This window comes from Leucopleurus acutus, assembly GCF_964270905.1.
Source record: "Leucopleurus acutus genome assembly, chromosome: X".
Taxonomy (NCBI): domain Eukaryota; kingdom Metazoa; phylum Chordata; class Mammalia; order Artiodactyla; family Delphinidae; genus Leucopleurus; species Leucopleurus acutus.
The window spans coordinates 92,767,593-92,785,191 of NC_139148.1; the positions used below are offsets into that span (position 1 = coordinate 92,767,593).

The 17,599-nt window shown below is 38.4% G+C and overlaps 1 protein-coding gene across 2 annotated transcripts in view; it reads left to right on the forward strand.

Annotated features, from left to right (window-relative positions):
- The window catches only part of RNF128 (ring finger protein 128), a gene marked incomplete at its 5' end in the record, with an annotated part of 97,351 nt that overhangs the window by 51,484 nt on the left and 28,268 nt on the right, over nt 1-17,599 (forward strand). For both annotated transcript variants that reach the window (XM_082864631.1, XM_082864630.1), the window contains one exon: nt 12,823-13,070. In XM_082864631.1, the coding sequence (XP_082720757.1) occupies nt 12,823-13,070 (248 nt within the window). The remainder of the gene's footprint in view (nt 1-12,822; nt 13,071-17,599) is intronic.

Consider the following 17,599-nt stretch of genomic DNA (forward strand, 5'->3'; position numbering starts at 1 on the left):
ATGTTTTTTGTTTTGTTTGTTTGTTTTTTGCTTTAAGTATTTCTGTGATTTTTTTTCTGAGAAGTTTTATTACAAATATAGGTTAAATAATAACTTATATTTGCTTTGAAGTTTTTAGTCCTCCAAGCATTCCACACGGAAATAATCTGTGGGCTCATTTGGGAGCTCAGACACTGTTTACCAACATTACTATGGGAAAATGTATTGTCTCTAGTTCCAAACAACTCATTTACAAATGAATTTTTTTTTAGTTTTTTAAAAATTATTAACATCTTTATTAGACTATAATTGCTTTACAATGTTGTGTTAGTTTCTGCTTTATAACAAAGTGAATCAGTTATACATATACATATGTCCCCATATCTCTTCCCTCTTGTGTCTCCCTCCCTCCCACCCTCCCTATCCCACCCCTCTAGGTGGTCACAAAGCACAGAGCTGATCTCCCTGTTCTATGCGGCCGCTTCCCACTAGCTATCTATTTTACGTTTGGTAGTGTATATATGTCCATGCCACTCTCTCACTTTGTCACAGCTTACCCTTCCCCCTCCCTGTGTCCTCGAGTCCATTCTCTAGTAGGTCTGTGTCTTTATTCCTGTCTTACCCCTAGGTTCTTCATGACATTTTTTTTTTTTTTAGATTCCATATATATGTGTTAGCATACGGTATTTGTTTTTCTCTTTCTGACTTACTTCACTCTGTATGTCAGACTCTAGGTCCATACATTCTTGTACTAGTTTCACCTGGTCTGAAAATTTGAGGGTAAAGTGGCATGATGGAGGCCATGTCAGAATTTTATTTTATGCCTAGGCTATGGCCTGGTTTTGTGCTCATTTTTCCCCCCTGGGTGCAGCAGCAATTTATTCAGTGGAATTCTCCTTCCCAAGGTCTCACATTACAGGAAAACAGAACCAATAACTACAAGGACAAAAGAGCACCATAATTTCCAACATTCATTTGCGAAACTCCTAAATCTCCTGTTTATCTTTTTTACTGCCTAACAGAGATCTGATTATTTTTAACCTGTTGTGTATATATTGTTAGTCAGTAATTGCTTTACCTTGAGCCATTAAATAGTTTTATCAGATTCTGAATAGCTCTGGATATCGTGCAATTTATTATCCCGAAGGGTTGAATACATTGATGCTGTGGAGTTTACTGACTAGCATTCCTCCAGGAAACATTAATAAAGAGCAGCAACAAATATTGAATTTGGTTTCTAGAAATCTTACTACTCCAAAACAAAAGCTATGACAATAGAAAACTTTAGCATAAACATTTTAATACAATCACAGAATACCCTATTAATCAAATAATATACATACTACAATTTCTGCCTGGCCTGGCAATAGCATATCTTATTATTTTATTTTCCTCAGTATCAGCACAAATTTAAGGTTGTATAAACACTCAACCTGTTCCAGCTGCTTCAAGACTTCTCTTTTATGTCCTCTGAACTTCCTCATAAGTGTCCAAACAACCAGTCTGCTAGTGGGTTCTAACTTGAACTTGGGGCTAAAATGGCATCCATCCTAGCTCCTGAATGTAAGTATGAAACTGAAGTGGACTCAAACCCTAGGCTGGAGAGGCATTATTGCCACCATTAGTGCTGCTCTGGCAGTATGGTGATTTCAGTGGGATCAGCACTGTAGCAGTAAGCGTCACACTAAACCCAGGGTTTGCAGAGTAGGATTAGTATTTAATTTGTTACCCGTGTATAGATAATATGTCCTTGCTTATAAGCAAACAGTGTTGAAGAAATGCCATCTTTGAATGCAGGGAGGAGGCGCATCTTAGACTCTGTTCACAATTATCTTTAAAGGATGAATTTGTTTTCAGATTCAATCAAGATTCAAATTACCACTAAATATAGCACAGTTAAAATTGCATTCATCAAATATTTATTTGACATGTGTTACGTGCCAGGCACTCTGTTAGACATTGTAGTTACAGTGGTGAAAGACCCAGTCCCTAACGTGAAAGAATCCATAGTTTAGTGAAACTCAAGTAAACCAGATAACCTCAAGGGAAGCCTGCACTCGACAGTGTAAAACCTATCTAACGCAGATGAGTCAGGATCTTATAAAAGGAGGTTGAACTTTCTTCTGTAGGTGAATAAAGCTACAGAGCTTTATGGAGACCAGCTAAGGGCCTTTGGCAAAGAGCTCTTTAAAGGCCTTTGGCAAAGGAATTACATGAACATTTTTCCCATTTAGAAAAATTTATCCAGTAGCTGTGAGGGGAATGAATTGGAAGACTGAGACTGGTGGCGTAGAAACCAGTTAGGAGGTTGTTACAGTGATTTTGGTGAAAGACAATGGTGACAATGAAGCAGTATTATAACAGAAAAGAAATGGGCCTGTTTATTATGTAGCTAATTTTCAAAAAATAAGTCTATTGGCAGAGTTTTTCCATGCAGGGTAAAGGACTGGCATTGATCTGGCTAGAGTGACTGGAACACTATCTTGAAACTCCTTGACCATAACATCAAACTATAATCAAACTCCAGCCCGATACTTCTGAAAGTATGGGCCACAGACCACATGCAGCAAAAGAACCCACAGAACTTGTTAAACCGCAGATTTCCAAGCCCCACCCCAGACATACTGATTTAGGGAATGGGGCCCAGGGAGTTCAATGTTTTAACAAGTTTCCCAGGTAATTCTCATGCATATTAAAGTTTGAGGATCATTGATCTAGCCTGACAGTTTTCAAAATATGATCTGGGAGCACTGGTCCCTGAGATTCTTTCAGGGGCCCATGAGGTCAAAACTATTTTCACAGTAATACGTAGACATTATTTGCAGAATTCACTGTGTTGACATTTACACGGATGGTATAAAAGCAACGGTGGGGAAAAGCTGCTGGCACCTTAGCACCAGTTAAGACAGAAACAACAAGCTATGTTGTATACTATACCTCCATGCATTTACAGTAAAAAGAAAATGCCAGTTTCACTTAGGAATGTCCTTGATGTAGCAGTAAGAATAAGTAATTTTATTAAATCTCTACTCTGTCATGCACAACTTTTTTTTTTTTTTGCCTGTTCTGTGTGGTGAAATGGGAAGTAGGCACAAAGCACTTGTATGACTGAGTTGTGAGCTGAACTAGCTGTTTTCTCCAAGCAACTCCTTTTTAACTTGAAAGAACTACTGACAAACAATGGTTATTCAGCCTTGGGTGTTTGGAAGACCTATTAAACACTCCTCAATCTTCTAATTACATATCTGTGTGAGTACAGATTTACCTTCATATGCTTCAACGAGAAAAACAGTTCACAGTAGATCTAGTGCAGAAGCAGATATGAAGATCCAACTGTCTTCTATTAAATCTGACATTAAAGAGGTTTGCACAAATGACAATGCCACTCTTATTACGTTTTTTGGGAAAATAGTTATTTTTGATTTAAAAATGTTAATTACATTAACACATATTTACAGCCGTTATTTTAAATGAATGAATAAATACATGTAAAATTTCTCTGTTAATTTCTAATATGATTAATATGAATAGAAATAATCTACATAAACAAACGTTCTTTGGAGTCTTCAATAACTTTAAAGAGTATAAAAGAGTCCCAAGTCTAGAAACTTGGAGAAATGCTGATCTAGCCCTTGGGTTCTTAACAATGTGCTAAACATTACCACTTGTGGAAATCAGAAGAGGCCTAGGGTTTTTAATAATAATTCTAAGAATTGTTTATCTGTGAATATGACATGTCATCCACAAATTATGCATCTGTGACCTTTGGAACAGCATGGTTTCTAATTTCCTAGTGTCTTTAATATGCTGTTTCCTGAGGGTTCCAGCTCCTGAGATTTTTTTTGGTGCCATATCAAATCTGTGACCCATTCCCTAATGTAGTATTACCTTCAAAACCTGGGGGTACAGGACAGAAAGAAAGGCAACCTGCTGAACTACCCATGGCTGTGTGCTTCTGTTTCATTTGTTGGCTTAAAAGGATGCTAATAATAGAAGGTGATTTTGGTCATCTTCACTGCCACCACCCCTCCCTCAAAAAGATGATTTGTAACAGTACAAAAAGTTAAGAACCATTGTTTTAACTGACAGGCAACCTGTACTAAAGCCTATTTCATATTCTGCTATAGACTAGAATTTACCTAAAGACTAGTTAGGAGCATAACATATTAAAGGGATGTGCAGAACTGATTTGTCTGGTTCCCAGTAAACCACAGACATGTATTTCCAGATACTTTTAAGAAATCATTTGTATATTTGTTTGTTGAGGTGCAATGATAAAATTATTTTTTTTTTCATCCAGAGAGCTGCCATGAAGCAGTCAATTTAAGAAACTAAATTTGGTTCATTGGTGACTGGCAATAACTAAAAGGGGGCAAAAAACCAAGTTGTCACAAAACAGGAATTTGAATAAAGAGAGGCTAGTCTGGCTTAAAAGTTTAGATAATTTTTTTTTATTGGTTTAAAAAAATCCCACTTAGGACTGCTTGGTCTGGGGAGCTTTGATATCCCTCTTTGAAATACATTGACCTTCCCCAGTTGCTCAAAGAGTTTGGGCTATGAGGGAGGGGGTGGGGGGGAACCGCACTTTTAAAAGCTACTGTGGACAAAACGAATGTTTAGAAGTTCACTTGAATTGGTTCCAGATTTTCTAATGGAGGAAATGTTTGTTAGAAAATTATGTTGGAATTTGTCACACCTAGATCTTGTTCATTCCAGATACAAGTAAATTCAGAAGTGGTGACCCCATTGTATCATCAGAATGTTGGGCAGTATTGAATGTGAGCTTATTTTTAGAAGAGCTACTTTGGCTTTCAATTGCCTTTATCATTTGTAAGTCGCTCATTGTGAATACTTCTTTCTAATATTAAAAGTGGAAAACTGGTTGAAATAGATACTAGAACAGCTTTCCTCTCCTCCTTGTATTTTGTGTTTGAATGCCAAGGTGCTGTAAGTATGCCATCCATATGCTTAGGATATTTCATATATTGTAAAATATTTTAGACTTTATTTTACATTTTGACATGTTAATATTAAAATGTGGGGGGGAGAGGAAGATCCAGAAGCACAGAGCTCACTACATGGTTTGCACTTGATAAATAATTTATTCAGTGGATTTGTCTGTGTTCACAAATAAATAAGGTTAGACCAAAACCATAATATCATTAGTTTTTTTGAAAGAAATGAATGGGGTTGGCCACCAGCAGGATCCTAGGGTCAAATTTCTATATATTATGAATAATAACTAAAAAGTATTTTTTGCCAGTAGTGCTGAGGATAGATAACCTTTATTTATATTAATTATAATTGAATGATATTTTAATTGAATTATATTGAGTAACAGTAGTAAGAGTTGCTACGGCCTATTTTATTACCTTTGCTTCCAAGATAGGCACATGCCAAAACCTTTATTCACTGTTGAACATTTGAAATTGGAGTCTGAATTTTCTCTTCTGCTTAATTATTATCTATTCCTAATCTGTCCCTTCTCCCAAAATACTCTAGATATCAGAGTGAGAATGTGAAAAACTTGAGCCATAGAATGTTGTTAGTGATTTTTAAGTGGGAAGTTCAAGGATTCCCTGTAGAGTGACTGCTACAATGATCCTATCAAGATAAATCCTATCAAGATAAATTAAAGTTCTGCTGGACCCAGGAGCATGTGTTTAAGCAACAAGGGCCCAGATTAGCTATTCTTGACCATTAAATTGTTAATTATAAAGTGATGTTAATACACTAGAATTGTAAAAATGACAGCTTGTTTTTTTTTTTTTTTTTTTTTTGCTTTTCAACTCTGAAAATTTATCAGATACAAAGCATTAAAATTTATGTATTTGCATAGCACAGGGAGATCAGTTCGGTGCTTTGTGACCACCTAGAGGAGTGGGATCTGGAGGGTGGGAGGGAGATGCAAGAGGGAGATATGGGGCTATATGTATACATATAGCTGATTCACTTTGTTGTACAGCAGAAACTAACAGCATTGTAAAGCAATTATACTCCAATAAAGACATTTTAAAAGTTTATGAATAAATCCTTGAAACCAAGTGCAGATTTGGAGAGATTCAAATCCTGAAATGACAGCTGTTCTGTGATCAGGGTTTAGGCCATAAAGGTTTGTTGTCCGATTAATGATCAGTTTTCCTCACCAGACATTTTTAGCATGTTAAAGATTTTTCTTTTCTTTTTGGTGGGAATGGGTGCTATGATTTTTGGAAAAACAATTAAATTAATAGCTGTTTGAAAATTCCATAAGGATAGCAGGAGAGATGTAGTCATATTCCTTTGCCAGAATTGATTTTAGAAGCTTAGTACAGCCCTGCTTCCTTCAGGCAAAAGCTGCAACCCAATGGTCTGATTCCCACTTCAGGGTTATTTTTGCCACGTGATACTTCTTCCCTCCCTCAAACTCTAGTCTGTTTCTGGTTACCAATTTTTAAATAAGGAGTACTACCAAGTTCAGAAATATCAAAACAAGTACAGTTTGTTATATTACAAATTACTGGACATTGAAGGAAATTAAGTTGTCTTTTTTATATAGGAACCTATTCTAACCCAGTATCAGTTCGGAATGTGATTTGGAAATCCTTTTTTTCTACTACTGGCCATGAAAATGGATATGTACAATTCATTTCGCTGGCTTAGTTCATATTCCTAGTGGTGAATGGCTAATATATAGGAGACATTTGCAAGTGCCTAGAAGGCAGGGACTATATTTTATTCCTTTCTGTAGCCCTAAGGCCTAGCACAGTGTCTGGCATGTGTATAGATACTTATAAAATACTTAATGAGTTTAGAGGTACTGTCTTCTGTATAACTGATCCACAAGAAGATTAATTGAATAGCCTTGATCTTATTAGCACCACGTTTTAATCAGCTGAGCTGTACAACCCATATTTGGCTTCTTAAGCCTGGTACTTTCCACATGAGATAGTTGTTGTAGCAATATTTTGGATAGAAAAGTGAAAAGCTTGACACCTTGTATAAGAGTCTATGTATTAGTACATCAACATTGGTTTTAAAGATCAACTGTAAGGGGCTTCCCTGGTGGCTCAGTGGTTAAGAATCTGCCTGTCAATGCAGGGGACACGGGTTCTAGCCCTGGTCCGGGAAGATCCCACATGCCACGGAGCAACTAAGCCCATGCACCATGACTACTGAGCCTGTGCTCTAGAGCCCACAAGCCACAACTACTGAGCCTGTGCTTTAGAGTCCGTGAGGCACAACTACTGAAGCCCGTGCACCACAACGAAGAGTAGCCCCCCACTCGCCGCAACTAGAGAAAGCCCGCACGCAGCAACGAAGACCCAACGCAGCCAAAAATAAATAAATAGATAAATAAATTTATAAAAAAAAACAAGAAAGAAACTGCCAAACTTCAAAAAATAAAAGATCAACTGTAAGAATGGTTTAAGGAAATAGCGATAATTTTAAAGATTGTTAAAACTATTTCCGTTTAATACATTATTGTACTACTGTGAGAGAATAAACCGATATGCAAAATTCTGCAGCATAAAGAACATAGATTCAATGATACAGGTTAGGTTTCTGTTAACTGAGCTTGTTTTCTTGAGTGTCTGAACTCCTGTCTTCAAAGAAGATCAATTCTTATAATCACTGAAGAAGTGCTTTGAGTTTCTCCAGGAAGGGATTAGCAATACTTCATCCTTCCAAATAGGCAAAAGATTGTATTTTAATCATCCCGTTGAAAAAATGTCATTCTTCATATTTTCTAAATCTTATTTAAGATGAGAAAAACTTCTGGGCTTTCTGTGCATTTTCAAAGTTGCCTTCAAGTTTCTATTCCTCAACACACCGGAAATCAGAGAAATTAAACATTCAAAATAAGTTCTGAATACGACCACATCTGTGTTTCTTATAATAAATGGCTAACTTTTTATACAGAATATGTTTTGTGATGCTTTGAAAAGATCACTTTCAAAGTCATTAATTTTAATTTGAGAGGTTTGGAATTAGCTGAAGCATAACAGCCTCTTGAATCTGCAATATTTTAAGGACAGGAAGAAAGCTTAAGGGAGAAAAAGGCTCCACATGCCCGCTGTAGCAAAACACACACACACACACACACACACACACACACACACACACTCTCTCTCTCTCTCTCTCTCTCTCTCTCTCTCTCTCTCTCTCTTTCTCTCTCTCACTCACTCACTCACTCACACGCCCCAGTCAGAAAAAGGTTTTTATTCCGTTCCACAAAAAGAAGTCTGATTGTTCTTCTTTGAAGTTTTAGGGTACATATTTTGTGTTTTTAACAATAGCAAATAGGAAAACAAATTTTACTTGGGGCTGTACATGAACTTTGGCTTTTTAAAGCAGGTATGAATAAGTGAAAAGAATAAGCAAAGTAATTTCGTTATAAGTTTTGGATTGTATACTACTTGTATTTAAGTTTTGACTCGGTAATGTCCAGTGGTGCACTGGAGTCATCTGACTCAGCCAATTGTACCCATATTTTCCCAACTCTACATTCATATGGCCATGGGAGTAGTATTTATACCATGGAAATTGGCACACACTACAAATCAAGGTTTCTTCCACCTCCCCCAAGAGCCAGTTGTTAAACATTTACCACTCCCCATCCCGAATGTACCTATTTAATTTTTATTTTTTACAGTCAAATAATAGCTTTAGGTTTCATTGAAGATAGAGAACTGATGTAGAATGGTGGTGAAGAGCGGAGGCACTGAAGCCAAACTGCCTGGGTTCAGATACCAGTTCTGCACGTATTAGCTTGTGTTATCCTAGGCAAGTTAGTCACTCTTATCTCTAATGGGATAATAGCAATGCCTACCTTATAGGGTTGACGTAAGGATTAAATATGTTAATACAGGTAAAGCACTTAGAATAGGGTCTAGTTTACAGATGAATCTTATCTGGCAATTTCAGTTATCCAGAACATAGCCAGGGTTCAGGAAGTAAACAAAAATGTCACTGAGCAACCAAACTAAATATCAGAGGGTGGTACTTGCACTGAAGCCCTCAAGCTGTCTCTGGGAGCCTGTTTTATTCTTTGTTTAGATCCAAGCTTGATTGACTTTTCATAGCTGACAGTAGATTAGATGTATAAAATTAGAAAGAGGGGAGAGATGCTGCTAGAAGCAACAAGTGACAACCTCTCTCCCCCAAAGAAAATTACCCAAAGTGAGAACTCAAAAATGAGTCAGAGGGGCTTCCCTGGTGGTGCAGTGGTTGAGAATCTGCCTGCCAATGCAGGGGACACGGGTTCGAGCCCTGGTCCAGAAAGATCCCACATGCCGCAGAGCAACTAAGCCCCTGTGCCACAACTACTAAACCTGAGCTCTAGAGCCTGCGTGCCACAACTACTGAAGCCCACGCGCCTAGAGTCCGTGCTCCGCAACAAGAGAAGCCCGTGCGCTACAACAAAGAGTAGCCCCTGCTCACCGTAACTAGAGAAAGCCCGCGCACAGCAACGAAAACCCAACACAGCCAAAAAATAAATAAATTAATTAATTAATTAAAAAAAAGAATCAGACTGGATGATATCTAAGGTCCATTCCAGCTCTCCAAGTCTGTGACTTTGGTGAAAAATCATAACAGTTTGGGGACAAATAACCTAACTACTGTATTAAATAATGGCTTACAAAGATGATCCACTATCAATAGTAAATCATAATCAGTATATCCTAGTTAGGAAAATAGGGCTGTACGGATGCCTTTTTAAAATGTCCGTTCAAAATTGTTGAAATTAAGTATTTGTGTAAAACTTTTTGTTACTTGGGAATTTAACTTATATGGAATACCTAATTCTCTGACAATGCCAGATAAAGGAAGGCGTTACTGTAGTTAATTAAGACAGTCTCTGCCCTTAAAATGTTCTTTAGAGAGGGGGTAACAGAGGAGCAAAGAGGGAGCATTTACATTCTCACTTGGAACTCGGGAAAATAACACAGGAGGCAGCATTTGAGCTGGGACTTGAGTAACACATAGACAGGCAGAGAAGGAAGGGGGAGTGTCAGAGCAGATGTAGAGCATTTTAGGCTGAGAGAACAGAATGAGCAAAAGAAAAGTTATGAAGAGTGAATGACACTAGCCGATCCCATGTGGCTGGATCTAAGTGTTCATGAGATGGGGGTGTAGTGGAGGTACATCAAACTGGAAAAGTTGGCTTGGGACCAGATCATGTAAGGCTTTAAATGCTAGGCCAAGAAGTCAGAAATTTAATGAGTAATAAGGAGCCATTAAAGACTTTTGAGTAGGGAAGAGGCATGATCCAACCAAGTGATGACAAATGTCAACCAGGAAGGCTGATGAAACTTTAAGGGAAGGGGGAAAATTGGAGTTAGAGTGACCAGTTAGGAGGTTGCTGAAGTAGCTCAGGCAAGGAAATTATGAGGGCCTACATTATAGGGCAGCAGGAATGGGACAGAGGATCTGATAATGGGAGATGCCAAGGAAGTATTATCTACATGACTGACTAGGTTAGCAGTGAGTATTCAAATGTGATTCTGAGGTTACTAAACCCGGTGACCAGAGGGTTGTGATGCCATTAAGTGTGATCAGGAACAGTGGAGGGGGAGCAGTTTTTAAATAGTTGCAAGGGTGTAAGGAGGAGGAGATATATAATAATGCTTAGAAATAGATCTTTTATATGATTAGAAAGCTAATTCAATAGATAGTTGGACTACATATAGCATATATGAATATGAATTGGGGCGATTGAGGCACAGCATTGTTCCTTATGTGTAGACAATGTATATTTCTTGACTATCCTTGTTTTTTATTTTTTCTCCTTCCTACCCTAAATTTATTTTATTTAATTTATTTATTTATTTTACATCTTTATTGGAGTATAATTGCTTTACAATTGTGTGTTGTTTCTGCTTTCTAACAAAGTGAATCAGTTATACATATACATATGTTCCCATGTCTCTTCCCTCTTGCGTCTCCCTCCCTCCCACCCTCCCTATCCCACCCCTCCAGGTGGTCACAAAGCACCAAGCTGATCTCCCTGTGCTATGAGGCTGCTTCCCACTAGCTATCTATTTTACGTTTGGTAGTGTATATATGTCCATGCCACTCTCTCACTTTGTCCCAGCTTCCCCTTCCCCTTCCCCATATCCTCAAGTCCATTCTCTAGTATCCTTGTTTTTTAATCTCCACTTGACCACAATGGCCAGTATGTTCCTGAGCATCCAGCCCTGCCACCCACCTCATATCTTCTAAAAGAATGAAAACTTACTTCTGTTAGTCAAAAACATTTAGAAGGACACATGTGTGATTTAAAAAGAAATCTTTAAAATTATCATATATTCCAAAACCTCATTTTTAGAATGATATATGCTTTCAAAAATTATTCAGGTTACAATATCAGAAATGAACGCTAGGTTATATAGTTAATCAAAACTTTATAGCCAGAAATTTTCCTGATAGATGGCTTGTAGTGAAAAGCCAAATAGTGACAAAAGAGAATTGAAATAATTTCTGTGCTTTTAGTGCCAAAGCTAGAAATGTAAAGCCCCCAAATAAAGAGAAAAATGAGCCTCTCTCTTGCAAAATAGCCAGTTCTTTAGGACTATTTGCATTATATACTGATAGAGGAAAGAGATGCAAAGAAGACATTTCAGCCTCGTTCACTTCCCATTGCTTCTGAGATTTTCCTCATGTAAATGGGAAGAGAGTGAGTCGTCAATGTTACCAAACTGAGTAATGGCAAATGAGTCAGCAAAGTTATATAAAAGGGTTTAACTAAATGGCTGTCATATGTAAAAATAATGTATTTTGGAACTTTAAGGATCTTTAATAATACCCTATGAATATATTTTTTGAATTGGTAACTTCAAGCGAGAAGAGGATCTTGATCTTTCGTAGACTTTGGCCACTGGGGGCCATAAACTTAAAGGATTACTTGCATAATAATTCTGCTATATACATTGCCATTTAAGGTTTGTACTCTTGATTTGATCCACTGAAAGTGTGAATGCTATTAACATTCAAAGAACTCTATTCTCTTCCTAAAGATTATTGGTCTCAGGTCATTTAAACTAGAAGGAATATAAACCGTGATAAGCGTTGGAATGGTGAGAGTAATCTAACATTCACACACCACTGGGAAAGATAATGTCTGTTCTTTATTTTTATCATAAGATTTATAAAGTCGGTAAAGTGGGAGATGTTATAGAGATTTGGCCTTTAGACTAAGACTTATAGATGATTAGACTAAGTAATAAGTTTAGTCTGATTTCAGACTTGACTTTAGTTGGGGTTGAATAGAAACACATTTCTATCAATTTTACATGTTATATTCATTGCTAACCTGATTAGGTCCATGCAAAACCTTAGAGCATCTTGGACAAATTTTATATTGCTCTTGAGGATATAGAAAAATGGCACATGGACATATATATAGGTTGTCCATTTGGGCTTGTAATCATTATTTGTCTCAAATTACTAATCCCGATATGTAGATCCTTATACATTTTAGTAGTGAGCTCATGAGATAGTCTATCACTTCATAAATTGGGAAACATATAGTTAAATAGTTTTGTCTTTCTCAAATCTCAGATTCTCTAGGAGAATCCCCTACCATCCAGGTGACTACTTGTCTTTAAGAAAGCCTTCATGTAAGAGGCAGATTGGGTCCCAAACCCAATACTTTTGAATTATAGCTGGCAAACCTGAGGGGAGGGGAGGTATTTGTTGTATATCATAGCTTCCTTACTAAACTATGAGTTCCTTAAGATCAGTAACCAAGTCTCAGCATGTTTATGTTTCATTGAGTGTCATTTAAAATCATTTTAGCAATTGGATTTTTATACTAAGAATGCTTTACCAAACTAAAACTGAATTCCTTTTCTTTTACAGGTGCAGGAGACATTGTTGCAATCATGATTGGCAATCTGAAAGGCACAAAAATTCTACAGTCTATTCAAAGAGGCATACAAGTAACAATGGTCATTGAAGTAGGGAAAAAACATGGACCTTGGGTGAATCACTATTCAATTTTCTTCGTTTCTGTGTCCTTTTTTATTATTACGGCAGCAACTGTGGGCTATTTTATCTTTTATTCTGCTCGAAGATTACGGAATGCGAGAGCTCAAAGCAGGAAGCAGGTTTGTAATGGCCCTTTCTTCCAATTTAAAAATATTTTACTGTTTTAATTGTAGATTCAGTGTCATGCATTTTAATATTCTTCACTTGCTGGACAATGATCCATGCATATGTTTTGTGAAAACTGGTAGTTTTTAAAAGTATGTCACCTTCTATCCTCTGAGATCTCTTATTTTCTGAAATTTGTCTATGGCCTTAATCCTGCCTGGTTAAGTCTTCTAATACCTCATTAGGGAGCACAGCCAGCATTTAAGTATATATGGGTGTAAATACATATGTTCATTTACACATTTTTTCTAAATTACAAAAGCATTTCATACGCAATATAGAAAATTTAGAAACTAGAAAGTACAAGGGAAAAAAACCTTCACCCAAAACTCCATATAACAACAACAACAAAACTGTAGTCACCACCCAAAGGTAACCACTGTTATTTTACATGTAAGTGTGTGCCTGTACATGTGTGCATTTGCATTTGAGGGCAAGGCTGGGAAGAGAGACTAGGCTGAATGTCATGAGTAGGCAAGTTTAAAGATCTAATTGTGCATCATATAGTACTAGGCTCCAAACAGAGTCACATATTCATAATCTCTCCCATATTTTAACAACTGATGTATAAACAGGTACAAAGTACAGAAATAATAGAACAAAAATACCAAAGCATCATTGAACAGGGAAGAACCTCTGGTTATGTGGCATTGATCCTACCACATTTAAAGTGCCCCTCATTCCTCTTATATCCTCGCTTCTCTTCCATACCCAGCTTAACTTCCATGGCCACTCCCATGCGTACGTCTTCAGTTTCCTTGGCCCTTCTCTCTCTTTGTTAACTTGCTCTCAAAACCCAACCCTGATTAAATCCTACTTCCCACCTACTCTATGCCAGTTCTTTGCTTAGCTGAAGTAGGAGACAAACATTAGCATCTATACAGGCTAATCTCATTTTTAAATTTATAATCACAAACTCAGAGTGAGTTTGCTTACTGCTGCCCAACAATCATGCCATGTTTTCTTAACAATTTCCTCTCCTTTCCTAGGTTACTAATCATACATATTCCTTTCTCCTTAAACCTCCAACACGTCCTCCAACTTTACTCTCAACTTGTATTTTGGATCTTATTCCACTGAGAAAATTGAAGTAATCAAGAGTACTTCCACAAGCTTCCACCACATGTACCCATCTATCTGCATCTGTGTCTATACCCGATATCCTCTGCCTTGTCTTCTGTTGCTGTAGACACCCAAACATGCTATTAATTGCTTCCATTTTCAGAAGAACTTCTCTTGACCCCAGGCCAGAAACCTTGGAGTAAATTCTTTATTCTTCTCTTTCTCTCACTTCCCGCATAACCTCCATCAGCAAGTCCTGTTGTTTTCTACCTTCATTATATATCCAGAATCCGATTACTTCTCACCACTCCCATTGCTTCCACCCTGGTCCATGCCACCGTCATTTCTTAACCTCCTCTCCTTCTTGAGAATTCTCAACACAACAGCAGAGTGGTGTGCCGCTTCTCCAGAATGATTAGTAGGGATTTAAGGCTTTCAGCTGATCATATAGTAGAGGCCAGATTGTATTTTATATGTACTGAGAAGTTCCTCCAAAGGCAGTGAAATTCTGGCCACTTCATGCACTCTATCTCGAATAAGCAAAGATGAACCCAATTTATTTGAGAGTAGGGAAGCAGTGAGGATTTCTATATGGCAAGAAAGTTAATTAAATTTGGGAACAGATGAAAAATTGAAATCGTGTTCTAAAACCTTTGTAAAGATTTAGACACCAGCATGTGGTAATGAGTGATGATTATCTCAATGTTTAAAGTTAATTGACTTCTGTACTTCTCCTTAGAGAAGCAGCTTATCACACTGGTGGCAGGTTCAGCCCGTTACTAGTTGTAGTCAAAAGGATGTTTAAAATTCCTGTGCCAGGCCATTCAATAGTTTCACACTGTGTTAATATTTGGCATTTGTATATAGTGCTGATCTTATCTCTGAAGTTGAAAAGAAATTGGTATCCAGTATGACGAACTATTCAAATGTTATAGTTACAATGACAAGAGTGTTTGGTTCAAAGTTTATAGTTACAGTGACAAGAGTGTTTGGTTTGTGCCTGTTCATGGTGGGGTATGTATTTCTGTATGCCAAGTGCTATATTAAATCTATTAATGTGGCATTAAAACCCATAAGCAAGTAATACAGTTTATAAAGAACTGTCTGGTGTTGCACAAGCTCCATTGGATATTTGACTCCGGTCTCATCACTCAAGTAAATTTCATAGTTTATAATATATCTTAAGAAAATCAACTTCTGTACACAATGTTAAGAATAGCATTAAAACTTCTCACCTCACCAGTACTGAACCAAGGTGGCAGAGAAGAAGGACGTGCTCTCACTCCCTCTTGTGAGAACACCAAAATCACAACTAGCTGCTGGACAGTCATCGACAGAAAGACACTGGAACTCACCAAAAATGATATCCCACATCCAAAGACAAAGGAGAAGCCACAATGAGACGGTAGGAGGGGCGCAGTCACAGTAAAATCAAGTCCCATTACTGCTGGGTGGGTGACTCACAAACTGGAGAACACATACCACAGAAGTCCACCCACTGGAGTGAAGGTTCTGAGCCCCACATCGAGCTTCCCAACCTGGGGGTCCAGCAACGGGAGGAGGAATTCCTAGAGAATCAGACTTTGAATGCTAGTGGGATTTGACTGCAGGACATAGACAGGATTGGGGGAAACAGAGACTCCACTCTTCCAGGGCACACACAAAGTAGTGTGTGTATTGGGACCCAGGGGAAGGAGCAGTGACCCCATAGGAGACTGAACTAGACCTACCTGCTAGTGTTGGAGGGTCTCCTGCAGAGGTGGGCAGTGGCTGTGGCTCACCGTGGGGACAAGGACACTGATGGCAGAAGCTCTGGGAAGTACTCCTTGACGTGAGCCCTCCCAGAATCCACCACTAGCCCCACCAAACAGCTCAGGTAGGCTCCAGTGTTGGGTCGCCTCAGGCCAAACAACCAACAGGGAGGGAATCCAGCCCCACCCATCAGCAGTCAAGTGGATTAAAGTTTTACTGAGCTCTACCCACCAAAGCAACAGTCAGCTCTACCCACCACCAGTCCCTCCCATCAGGAAACTTGCACAAGCCTCTTAGATAGCCTCATCTACCAGAGGGCAGACAGCAGAAGGAAGAACTACAATCCTGCAGCCTGTGGAACAAAAACCACATTCACAGAAAGATAGACAAGATGAAAAGGCAGAGGGCTATCTACCAGATAAAGGAACAAGATAAAACCTCAGAAAAACAACTAATAGAAGTGGAAATAGGCAACCTTCCAGAAAAAGAATTCAGAATAATGATAGTGAAGATGATCCAGGACCTCGGAAAAAGAATGGAGGCAAAGATCGAGAAGATGCAAGAAATGTTTAACAAAGACCTAGAAGAATTAAAGAACAAACAAACAGAGATGAACAATACAATAACAAATGAAAACTACACTAGAAGGAATCAATAGCAGAATAACTGAGGCAGAAGAATGGATAAGGGACCTGGAAGGCAGAAGGGTGGAATTCACTGCCGCAGAACAGAATAAAGAAAAAAGAATTAAAGGAAATGAAGACAGCCTACGAGACCTCTGGGACAACATTAAACACAACAACATTCGCATTATAGGGGTGCCAGAAGGAGAAGAGAGAAAGGACCAGAGAAAATATTTGAAGAGATTATAGTTGAAAACGTCCCTAACATATGAAAGGAAATAGCCACCCAAGTCCAGGAAGCACAGTGAGTCCCATACAGGATAAGCCCAAGGAGAAACACGCCAAGACACATAGTGATCAAATTGGCAAAAATTAAAGACAAATTATTGAAAGCAGCAAGGGAAAAACGACAAATAACATGCAAGGGAACTCCCATAAGGTTAACAGCTGATTTCTCAGCAGAAACTGTACAAGCCAGAATGGAGTGGCATGATATACTTAAAGTGATGAAAGGGAAGAACCTACAACCAAGATTACTCTACCCTGCAAGGATCTCATTCAGATTCGATGGAGAAATCAAAAGCTTTACAGACAAGCAAAAGCTAAGAGAATTCAGCACCACCAAACCAGCTCTACAACAAATGCTAAAGGAACTTATCTAAGTGGGAAACACAAGAGAAGAAAAGGACCTACAAAAACAAACCCAGGGGCTTCCCTGGTGGCGCACTGATTGGGAGTCTGCCTGCTGATGCGGGGGACACGGGTTTGTGCCCAGGTCCAGGAAGATCCCACATGCCGCAGAGTGCCTGGGCCTGTGAGCCATGGCCACTGAGCCTGCATGTCCGAGGCCTGTGCTCTGCAGCATGAGAGGCCACAACAGTGAGAGGCCCGCATACCGCAAAAAAAAAAACCCAAAACAATTAAGGAAATGGTCATAGGAACATACATATCGATAATTACCTTAAACAGAAATGGATTAAATGCTCCAACCAAAAGACACAGGCTTGCTGAAGGGATACAAAAACAAGACCCATATATATGCTGTC